General features: G+C 43.6%; 1 protein-coding gene across 3 annotated transcripts in view; it reads right to left on the minus strand.

Moving 5' to 3' along the window:
* FAM13A (family with sequence similarity 13 member A) overlaps positions 1-12,523 on the minus strand; it is a 2,572,531-nt gene that overhangs the window by 90,553 nt on the left and 2,469,455 nt on the right. For 2 of the 3 annotated variants that reach the window (XM_044061451.1, XM_044061450.1), the window contains one exon: positions 6,652-6,735. The exons of the other annotated variant lie outside the window; for it this stretch is intronic. In XM_044061451.1, coding sequence (XP_043917386.1) covers positions 6,652-6,735 — 84 coding nt within the window. The remainder of the gene's footprint in view (positions 1-6,651; positions 6,736-12,523) is intronic. 3 annotated transcript variants of the gene reach the window in all.

The following is a 12,523-nucleotide window of genomic DNA, read 5'->3' on the forward strand; positions in this document are numbered from 1 at the left end:
TGGAAGCAGGGGTCTAGCAGCCCCACGTGCAGGGGTAGATATGTCTAAAGGAACAGTGTCTGACAAATCCTGGGTGCCTGCTTCTGTAGCAGTAAATTCAGTAGCAGATTCAGCCATGCTCTGTGAGGCCTCGGCTATCGGAAGCATGCTTTCCGAAGGAAGAACCGGGGCTCGGTTTCAGCGAAACCGAGACATTCGCGTTGGCTAACCGTGGTTTCAGCCGAAACCGCGCGAATGTCAGTCCTTTTCCTGCGCTTTTAGCTAATTGAGTAGTCGTAGTCTCCGACGGCATTTTGTATGCAAAAGCGGGACCAAAAAACTCCTCTGCAAACTCCGACCGATGTCTAAGTGTCCGTCGGTTGAAGGAAGCACAGGCTAGACAAGCTGATACGTCGTGGTCTGGGCCTAAGCAAGGAAGGCAGTAAGAGTGGAAATCCTTATGAGGTATTTGTTTCCCACAAGTTAAACAATTATTTACTTTGTCTGACATCAGCTGAGGCAAGAAAGAGTCCCCAACGGGGTACTTAGCTTTTTAGAAGTCTTCGGTAGTAGAAATCTCTGGATCTGACCGACCGGCACTTGAGAACAGCTTCTGCTTCGGGCACCACACGGCAAGAAAGACTGAGGAAAATGGCGTCGGCTGATGCCTTTATACCCAATAAACAGCAGCTATGACGTCGGGTGAAGTGCGACATCAGCCGAGGCCAGACCCAGACTTTGGAATCCGGCCGACTGAAGGGCTGCCTGAGGCAGGACAACCCATATGTTAGGACTGCAGATGCATCCTTGAAGGACATCTACCTTTGCCTTTACTTTGTCCTTGGGAAGAAGGTGGAGTTTTTGCTGTATGAGGGCAGAAATTCTGTCGGGTGGAAGACGTGCCATCACAAAAATGGTGTCCAGGTCTGCACCTATGAAGGTGATATACTGACAGGGCAGATTTTTGCAAATTGACTGTTAAGCCCAGGTGCGCACAATTTTCCAATGTCACATCCCTGGCTTGTTGAAGTAGATGCTTGGTGGTGGCAGTTAGAAGCCAGTCATCCAGATACGGAAACACATGGAATCCAAAACATCCCAACTGAGCTGTTACTACTGCCATGCATTTGATGAACACTCTGGGGGATGTACTGAGACCAAAGGGCAGAGCTCGGAACTGATAATGACTGGTTCCCAGTTGGAAGCGTAAATGACTCCTTGATGTTCTGTCCATTTTTATGTGGTAGTACGCATCTTGGAGGTCTACTGAGAAAATCCAAACATCTTTCTCTAAGAAGGGAAGTACTGACTGCAGTGTCACCATTCGGAACTTGGGACTTTTTGACAGATTTGTTCAGTTTGCTGAGATCCAATATGGGTCTCCAGTCCCCCGTTCTTTTTGGCACTAAAAAGAATCTTGAGTAAGTTCTGAATCCTATTTGGTCTGCAGGGACTTTTTGGATGACTCTTTTGTCTAGCAACTTTTGAAGTTCTATAGTTGCTTGCTCCCTTAGACTGGGTGGAACATCTGGGATTGTTCGGATATGTGGGAGAGGATGGTAAAAGGGAATGGAATAGCCTCTGGATATTATGCTTTGTACTCACTTGTCTTTTGTGATATTTTGCCAGGCCTCTGGATACAAAGATAAATGTCCCCGTCTGCCTCCAGAGTAGAGCAGATGGGCCCCCTTTCAGGAGCGCTGGTAGGGACGTCCGCAAAAGGAATCACGGTCACCCTGGTTATGCGGACCCCCTCTGCCTCTAGGATGACATCTACCATTGTTGCCTCTCTCTCTGCCCCTAGGGAAGGATTCACCTCATGCATCTTGGAAAGCTCCCTGGGATCTTTTGAACCACATTTTTCCACTCTTCTGACCTTTAAGGTAAGGTCTTGAAGGTACTGAAAAACGTACTCCTACAGCAGAGAGAGTTTTCCCTTCCTGCTCGCATCTGGTAACTGTCTTTAACTTTAGGTCCAAAAAGTGAGGGACCATCAAAAGGGGCATTGGTAAAGGTAGACTTAAAAGGTTCCGCAAAATTACACAAGTGCATCCATCACGGTCTCCTCATGGAAACTCCTGAACCCACTGCCCTACTCGCTCCATCCACTGCATATGATATCAGTCTCATGGAGGAGCTGAAGATGGAATTTAAGGTGGACAGCTGAGGGGTGACTTTCTCTGTCACCCCTGCAACCAATGAACCTTGTAGAGCATGTCCTACCTCCTTCAGGAGATCTCTTTGTATCCTTGTAAAGTGTGTAAGATAGTTCAGCGATCTGTGTGTAAAAGTCACTGACAAAAAGATATGCTTCCCATATCTGTCCATCGTTCGAGAATCTTTGTTCGGAGGATGAATAGATAGGATGTTTCAGAAAGTTCCTTCTTGGTGGCTGCTGCCAGCACCATACCATCTATAGGCACACCTTTAGTAAGAAAATCTTTTCCAGTGGGGGCTGACAAAAACTTGTTTGGCCTCCGAGGGATTGGTTCTATAGTGTCAGGTGACTCCCTCGCCTTTTGACTGACTAACTCCATTAGCTCATTAAAAGGCGGAGAAACCCAGGAGGCTGAAGGTTCAGTTCCAAAGGTCTTCAGGTGCACCAACTCCACATCAGAAGGGGTGACGGTGTTCCAGCTGCCTCTCTGTTTTAGGATCTCAAAGATATCTGCAAAGGAGATATCTTCAGAGGTTGACTGTGGGGATCCTTCTGACTCCTCGAGGTCAGTGTCTGAGGTGACAGATTCATCAGGAGAGTCTATATGCTTCCTCTTACATGTTGTCTTCCGAGGGGGCTCCTCAGAAGGGTATACTGGGGAGGTCTCGGAAGAGTGGGGTTCACCCAATGGGGGTTCCTGAGGCTCTGAATCTCTGTTGTCCAGAGGAGAGGGTGGTGCTGAGACAGTAGCCGGAGAGATTTGGGGGGACGAATGCCAGCATCCTTGTGTAGAGCTGTAGGAGGGGACAGCACACTCCTTATCAGCTCGAAAGCCGAACCCACCAGCTCCGAGGACACCCCTGGTTCTGAAGAAACAGAGGAAACCCCCGGCTCCAGGGAGACTGGCTCCAAAGCCGATGGAGCCGAGCTCAACTGAGCCAAGGCACAGAGGTACACTTAGAACCGAAGAAGTTCGGGTCTGAGCGCCCCCCTCGGGGCCAACTGCAGAGCTACGGCTCCTAGACACCACAGATGGCACCGAGAGTGTTGGAGCAGAGATCAGTTCCGGAATCTCCCAAAGGGGTCCCGGAACCAATGGGTCTACAGCAAGTGGTACTTGGCACTCCGACTCCAAAGACCCAGCTTGGCTCGCAGGAGGAATAACAGTGGATGTAACAGTCTTAGATGGCTCCAAAACCTGTTGGGTTGGAGCCAAGAACAATTTTGCCAGCGCCGGCGACTTCAAAAGTCTGCACACCACCCTCTCCACCTCATCATCAGACAGAAGACCTGGAGGATAGGGTTGGTGCACGAGATCTCTCCAGGATGGGAGATCTCAAAGTAGGGGAGACCGGCGGAAGTTCAATGGACAGGCTCCCAGTCACAGTTTCTTTCGGCTCCAAAGATCTTGGAGTTGAACTTGGTTTTGTCAATGATAATTATCTCAGTTAGTTCCGAAGGCAGTGGAGCCGACGAGGTCGATGCTTGTGAAATTTCAGTTAATTTTTCAGGAGGCAAAGACCAAGCTGAAGAGACTAGAGATGGCCTTTTGGTTGGTTTGCCCTTTGTAAAAGAAGAGGACTTACTGGACGAGGTTGAAGAAAAACTCTGTAGTTTCCTCAAAGGTTGGTTTCAAGAGCCTTTTGACAATAAGTTTAATTTTCCTGTAGAACATGGGCACAAAAGGAGTGACAGAATGTGCAAGTTTCCTGAAGATGGATTGCTCCTAAACAGTATATGCAAACGCTATGTCCATCTGTAATGGACATTTTTTGAGAGCACTTTTGGCATTTCTCCCTAGTTTCCTTAGACATGGAAGGGATGAAGACATCCTAGAACAACTATAAAACTAAGTAAAACCACAAAGAAAAAAGCACGTCTAAACCAGAAAATTATTAACACACACAGCATGTCTAGTGAAGCTAAAGGAAAGGGAAATAACTTGGTGTTTAACTAAACGAGCACTAGGTCCTCTAATTTAAACGGACCTAGTAGCTATCAGAAAGGCAAACACACAGAACATACTACTAGCCCTTTAACTGAAACGGGCAGCTAGCTCTCTAACTTAAACGAGCTAACTAACTACAACAATTAAAGTATATCACTACAGCTAAAGGCGATGGGATACACAATACAGGCCAAGCAAAAAAACGACGGCCAACAAGGAGCACAGCAACAGTGATAAATTAGCTACTAATTGTATGAAAAGCACAGCACTCACAAAACTAACTAAGCAATTCTAAAGACTAAATATATAAAGATTAGCAAAAGACAAAAAACTTAGCCATGGCCAAGAAGAGAACATCCGAACTCGTAAAGCGGAAAATGAGATCTAGAGATTGCACCACTGCATGATGGGGTACCTATTCTGCCACGAGCCAAGTTAGAGACTTTGAGCTAGTGTATTCGACCAAACCCATCCAGTAAGAATGAAGGTGAGACAGGACAACATAACATCAATATTTTAGCAAATGAACATAAACCTATTACACTGGACTTTTACAACTGATAAGTAGAACAATCAGGAGAAAAACCTATCTTTAGTACAGAAGGCAAGTAAATGAACAAATACCTTGAAGTTTAATACAATGTTAAAATCAGTGAACTTACCTGCTATTCCATGGAAGACTAACATCTACAACAGTAACGTAAATACACCACAAGTCTAAACACATAACTAATGAATGCCGATAAGGGATTCCAACAAGGAGATGCCATCTTGCTAAAAAACGTTCTCAACTGCTACAAGACCACCTAAATGCTCATTTCATATGCCTTGGTACTATGATCTTAAGATGTAATAATGCAGAGATTTTTAATTTTTGACTCGGTGGAGGATAGTACAACAGACACAGCAATTTAAAAGTCAGTGTAGAACTTGACAAGTTGGCCCCACCAATTGCTGATCACGAATTAGCTCTTTGTATGAGATGTCTGCAGTGATCCCCGGCATCTGATAGAGTAAGGAATTGGGCAGTCTGGGGCAAAATGGTGTTGTAGGAATTAAACTAGTAGTATGGCATACTCCAATCCAAGCATTAACAGATTTATTCTTATTGCACCCTTGACTGCAGGGTAAAGAAAATGTGTATATGTCATGTACATTTCTTTTTTTTCTGAGAAATTGGGATTTGGAATAGTGTTTTCCATGTAAAATTATCAATAACTCATAATCTGATGAACCATGAACTTTCAGGCCATACAAGTTTGTTATAATCCCCAAAAAGACATGCCATTTGTATCTACAAGCCAAATTCCCTGATGCACAGAACCCAGATGATGATCCAGCTAGTAAGCTAGTCAGGATATTTGGAGTATGCAATATTTCCAAATCATACACAATGATATTCCTGAGAACAGCTGGAGAATGAAAGGCTGATGAAAAGAAAGCAAAAACATAAGAGTCCAGCTCACTGGTAAAGAGTCGGAGCGTTCGTGTCTAACTGAGATGGTTCTATTTTCTTGAACATTACTGCTTTACACTTCTCAATTACGTACAGTTTTCTACACAAGTGTGTTCTTACCCAGCCATTTTCAGAAGAGCATTATACAACATGTATACATTTCTGGTTTACTGACATCAATGACCTCCCCTCAAATTAGCTGCAAGCTCTTCCTCCAATGAGCAACAAAGTAATATTCATGACCAAGCATTAATCTTCCCTGTGGAAAACACATCTCAAAAGAAAAATCTGCTGTACATTTCAGCTAATACTCAAAATGTCATTTACTTCTAAATCATAGAGAAAAAAATTAACAGCAGTTTTAAAATAACAATATTATACTGAACTTCAACACAGCTTTGTGATTTTTATGTGAACGTCGCCTTAAAGCCATGCATTCACCTGGCTTCACGGCTCACTACAGGTGCTACTTCATATTCTTAGCAGGTGAATTCAAGAAGTAATTTGAAGTGACATACAAAAATACATTGGCTCCACATTCAGGATGGGAACATTCAAATGTCTGGTGACTTGGTCTTGCTGAATATGCAACTACCTGAGGAAAGATTGTGCAGTGAAGATACTTACGTTTAGAAACATAAAATAAAAGTAATAAAAAATACAGAACTGTACAATGGAACCAGATCATGCGTCACACATCATGCAAGTGTTTTTAACTTTTTTTGCTATGTTCGGTTGGCATGCCTGTAAAGGGGCCCCCACCCAATCACCATATGTCTCTAAGACTTTACATGCCTTCTTGCATCCAAATCTACCAGCCTCAAAACACAGTACAGTGAATATGACCACAACACATAATTACAACACCACTCAGCAGTTAAGCAAGGCAGTGTGAGAACAGGAGTGCCTCAATGAAGGTAAAATGGAAAAATAATCAAATGCAAAGCAATAAGAAATACTGAAGTCTGGTACATTTAAATGTGAAAACTGTTAGCTGCAAGCAACTACTGATTTCTAAGCAGGAAATTGTCAAGCTAAAATCACAGCGCCACAACTTTATTTGGGATTGGTGCAGTTAAGCAGTATTAGTGAGTAGCTGGAGATCGTCACCTTTTTTTCCTTGACGAAAGAAGCTGTTTCACCCTCGATAATTGGTTGCAGCAAAGGGCTTCTTCGTTTGCTGGAGGGGGATCCCTGTGACAGGTGTTAACAAGCAAGTTTTATTTTAAATCTTCTGTTTCCCCTGCTATTCCTCATGTATCTACTACAATTAACTTTTACACTCCTTCATTTAATTTAATTTTTTGCTGGGGGAGGGCAGAGGGAACAGTGAGAGAAGATTAATGATACATTACTGCTGACATATTTCAAGATCCCCCCCCCCCCCTGCCATGTAGGCAATACAGTACAATGGTACAGTAGGAAGGTGGCAGTCAGAAACAAGTCCATATCTTACTATTCACTCTATAATCACATGTTCTTCAAGCCACCCACTATAAATTTCTGAAGCAGCAACCCCTCAAAAAGGGGACATTGCATTTTTATTGCCCAAATATAGGTAAAAGACATGAATACTACGAAGGAAATATTTTCTTACTGGTATTTCCCATCTACATTTTTCACAATAAATTATGCCAGTTGCTTGAGATACAACAACATGCACTGCAAAAGAGGCTAAAATGACTAGTAATAAGTTCATTTTCACAATCGTGCTGATTACAACCTGAAACTAAACAATGAAAGCTAGTTTTTCCCAGTGCACAGAGAGATTATGTTCAACTCTCCATATATAACCAATCATTCTGGGCAGACAACAGTGAAAGTAAATAAACAATCAAAATGATAATGTTTCATCATTATTTTGTCAAAACAGATGTTTTACTCAGAAAATGGTATCAGAGATGACACTGTTTCATAAATGGTGATCTAACAGACTAATAACTCAATCTTAGGATACTAAATGCAAAAGAAAAGTTTATTAGTAGGAATTCACATCAGTTTAGTTATACATTTGAGCTTTGCCAAGTCTAGAGGTCATGCAAAGGCATCTCATTACACAAATGTGACACATATTAACTCTTACAAAGAACAAACACTTAAATGAAATGAACACACAAGTACTCAGCCGTATAAAACTATCTTTAGTATGGCCCTCTGTATTCTTACAGGACTGTCCATCTAAAACAAGGTGATCAACGGTCCCAGTTTTTCCAGGATAGTCCCAGTTTGGAAGTCTCTGTCCCAGAATCCCAAACATTGTCTTTGGGACACAGAAATGTCCCAGTTTAGACCGCTTAGTCTGAATGGTGACTTGGCTTCCCAGGGTGGCAGGTCCCCCTGCTTTCCCATCCTAAGCAGCTCTGGGGACTTTGTGATTTTTTCGGGGATGCCATTGGGTATGGGGTAAGGTTGGATGCCTTCACCCTGGCAGGAGCTATCCAGGCCCTGCCACCATCAGTCGATGACTCCCTCAAGGACTTCCATCATGGGGGGGGGGGGGTTCTGCTTGACCCCACTCACCCAGGCAGGAGCTCTCCAGGCCCTACACCCATCTGCCGGCTGCTCTCATACTGACTTCTGTCAGGGTCAAACCATACAGTCTTCCCCTTTGACCTGGCCAACAGACCTTCACCGGCCATGGCTCCCCCATGTCGGGGGACTCCGCTGCCTGCATGTCTCAAATTGTGCCAGATTGTTCATGCCCTTGGACCCTCTCAGGGGAGCTTCCCTCCAATCCTGTCCTCTCCTCTGGAACTCCCCTCTGCCGCTGAGGGGCAAATCTGCTCTCATGAAGGCTTCAGAGTCCCCCTGCTTTCCCATCCAGAGCAGCTCTTCCGACTTTGAGATTTTTCAAGGATGCTGTCGGTTATGGGGTGAAGTTGGATGCCTTCACCCTGGCAGGAGCTCTCCAGACCACTCTGCCATTCACCCTAGAGCTTCCTCAAGGACTTCTATCATGGGGAGCTCTGCCTGACCTCACTCACTCGGGAAGGAGCTCTCCAGGCCCCACCACTGTCCACCATTTGATCTCTTAAGGACTTCCATCATGGGGGGGCTGTGCCTGGCCCCGCTCACCCAGGCAGGAGCTCTCCAGGCCCTGCTGCTGTCCGCCCTAGTGCTCCCTTAAGGACTTATGTTGTGGGGAGCTCTGCCTGAACCCCCTCCAGGAAGGAGCTTGCCCAGCCCTGCCACTATCTGCTTCTCTCCTCCTTCTAGACTTCTGGTCCAGATGGGGCATAGTCTGTACCCCCTCACCCAGGTGAGAGCTGTCCTGTACCAGTCACTTTCCACCTCTCTCTCCTTTCCAGATTTCCATCTGGACTGACACCATCTGGGGTTTCACTTCTACCCAGGAGAGAGAGCTCTTTTCCAGGGTTACATATCTCCTAACTGCTGCCAAACCATGCAGTGTCATCCATGCTCTTGGAGCTCCTCAGGGGATCTTCCCAGCCTCGTGGAACTCTGCTGGGCCATGCAGCCTCAGACTGTCCCTCAGGCAGACTTCCATGACATTGGTTCTCCCGTTTGCCTTGTACCTAGGGCTTTCAAACTTGCTGGGGCGATGGCCCTGAGTCCTCCCGTCTCTGCACTTTTTGTGGAACACCTCAGTCTCTCACCCCACATGGTGCCAGGCGCCGATGAATATGCATCGCTTCAAGCCTCCTGGCATATGGCCTCTTGCCTCCTGAGTGGTGCTATTCACAGAGTGACATCCCCACAGTGCCCGGGGAAGGACGGGAGGCCATCCTGTCTGCCCCAATGTGAAATGATATGTCTGCCCTATCTCCACTCTCATGGGGTCAGGGAGAATGGGACTGCAGACCTGGCTTCCTGGGGCGGCCCTCAAGTGTCCCAGTTTAGGTCCTGTAACAAAATGGTCACCTTGATCTAAAAGGTGGTGGAAAAGATCATCTAGCAACAAAGACCTTGCAGAAGAAAAACAGACATCCACAGAAAAGTGTCCTCTTGAGGATCAGTCATATCTGTGTGTGTGTGTTTACTCCACTATTTGAGGACCTCCTTCTGCAGTAGGTAAAGGAGGTTAAGAATCCAAAGCAGTATCAAAATCATCTCCTAGCTGGGCAAGAGGTTTAACACTTGAACAGAAATAACTCAGAAAGCAGAATCCTGAAGCACCAAAGTACCAAAGGTGTGACTTTTGGAACCATGCTCTAAGTATTAACCAAAGCAAAATGTCCACAATGGACACATGCTTGAAACCGGCACTACAAGTAACCATCCTTCTGAAAGAATCATGTTTGACTTACTGTCTAAAGGAGTCATTAGTCATCTGATGACATCATATGTCATAGTTAGCAATGCAATCCATTTTGACAGGGTTTGCTTAGTTACAAGCTCAACCCTCCTCATTCAGAGCAAATAGGATGAACAACTGGTTCTTCTTCCTCAGTTCATACATTCTCATCAGGTAAAACTTGACCTGGCAATGCATGTCAAGGGTACGAAAGACTCTCATCCCTGTAGATTCTGCAAGTAGGTGAACAGGCTAGTTTAGAGGAGTTTCAAAACCATTTTTTGATAGTTAATGACTGTTATCTCTGTGGGAAATCTGATCCTAATGAAAGCCCAATTAAGATTCCTCGCTACTTAGGGCATACAGCTTGATACTGTATAAGCAGAGATAATGGTCGCCAAACATAGTGCCGAACAAGAAAACCTCAACTCTACCAAACCTACTGGCCTGAAAGCCAGACAGCCCAAGCTTGTCAATCATGGAGTTCATTCACTAACAGTGGAAAATAAACTGAATTTTGGTTATAAGCATTCAGTTTTCAGCTCAATTTGCTTAATGAAGAATTTGGGCTCAGATGAGCTATAGTTCCACTCCCACTGGGCAGAGTACTTCTGCAGTTCCAAACAGGGCTACACTTGGCTAGTTGGACCTATTTGGCCTAACAGGGGAGCTCTCCCTCAAGAGGCCCCACTTTAGGCTACAACATTGTATTTTGCCTTATGTGGCTCAGAGATTTATTCAGAGACATTTCAGCCAAGTGCAAGGCATTTCTACTGGTAGTACTGCTCCAGTAGTAGTTACAAATCTCACTAGTAGATCAAATATTTCATGTCATGCATTGTATTAGCGGCAAAGTCCAACATTATTAGTAACCACAGCTTCACATCTCTTGAATGTCTAAATGTGTTAACTGCTGTTATACAATGATGGGCCATTAATACTTGAAAACCAGCATGCTAATTGGTCAGCCAGTGTGCCCATTGCAAACTCGAGCATATACCAATGGAAAAAGGTCCGGTCACATGGACTTTTTTCCATTGGTATATACTGTAACTTTTATTTTTAATTTTTTTTAACAAAAATAAATAAATAAAATCAGAAATCCAGACTCCGGACATATGAGAGGACGGAGAAAATATTAGGAAAATCAGGTATGTTATTCAAAACTAAACACACATACCTGATTTTCCTTGTATTTCCTCCATTGTCTCTCTCCTACCCCTAAACTGTCCGAAATTTTTTTTTTAATTAAAAAAAAAAAGGAGCAATGGAGACTTTCTTTTCTCTGTTACTTCCTTTCCAAAGCACTGAAGTACTGGGTAACCATGGGAACAGAAGTCCCATAAGCATGCACAGTACATCAAAAAAAGCAACAGGATATGTAGCAGAAGTGGAAGGACAGCAGAGCGTCGTTACACAAAGACATTCTTTAAGAAAAACAAGTAATTTTTTTCTTAAATAACGTCATTATATAATAGCAATAACCAACTCCGTGGTGTGGTATATTAAGATTTACCCAAGGTTGGCTTTATTTAATCACTCAGGCTTCGCCCTCATGATTAAACCCCACCAACCATGGATAAATCTTAATTTACCATAATGGAGTCATTAGTTATTGCTATAATGTTTTCATAGTGGTCAGCTGCTTTTTCTGAGTGCTTAACAGGGCTTTCACCTAGGATGAATCATCTGGTTTTGCGCATCAGTCCAGTTACTATCTTGGAAAATAATACGACTAAGCTTAATCTAAAGATGGATAGACATATATAGACATTCTGATATTTGGGATTGTTTTTGCTTCTCTTGCTCACATGGAGTAAATAATTGGTTACAAATTAATACAATTACAAAAATGAATCCATATAATAGTCACTTTTGGAGAGTATGAAAACAAAATACTTTTTTTCTTTTCTGTGTGTAAAACAGATACTGTAGTGTGATGTAACTCATGATCAGTAAGACTTATGAAACTGATGTTACCAGTTCAACAATACAGTAGAAAAATGCTTGCTGTCATCACAGATGTGTGTTAATGGAAACACATTGACTATAACAAGTCCAGGCAGCCATCAAGTGAAGGGAGGGCTGAGGTGTAGAGCAGGGGATGTCCACATCAAAATGGTCAAAATATGACCCCACAGTCGTTAAAGTCAGCCCTAGTTCCAAACAAAGGAAATCCTGAAAGCACAAAACATATGCTTTCATTTTTCTAGTTCTTGCAGACATTTTCTCCACTACGTACAAATCTTGTCAAAAATCTTAATAAACGACATGCAGTCACAGCGAATATGATCTGGCTTTCACAATGTCCACATTTTACTTGAATTCTTCTCTGGAAGAAACGGACAACGCGTGGCATGAAATTCACTCTCTCAAGCTCATTAGCCTTAAAGTTCCATGGCTGTATACGAGAAAAGGTATAAAAAGAAGAGGAAATATGATGTATGTGGACAAACAGTAACAGCTTCTGACTGCACTATAACAAACTCTTGGAACATCCGAGGTATGTACTAATATGGGCTAACATAAGTAATGACTCTGGTGCCTGTTTCACAATATACTTTTGCAGGGCTGACAACAGCTGAGGTTCTTCTGACACTTTTATGGATTGCTACATTTGAGACTCAATACACAGAACCAGAGGTTTCTATTTGTATGTTTCGGCCAAAAACAACTTCCTGGACATTAAGTTTCAGCAGAATTTATTTACATTCTTATACAATAAAA

The sequence above is a fragment of the Protopterus annectens genome, chromosome 2.part0, assembly GCF_019279795.1.
Source record: "Protopterus annectens isolate FY-2018-M chromosome 2.part0, PAN1.0, whole genome shotgun sequence".
Classification (NCBI taxonomy): domain Eukaryota; kingdom Metazoa; phylum Chordata; order Ceratodontiformes; family Protopteridae; genus Protopterus; species Protopterus annectens.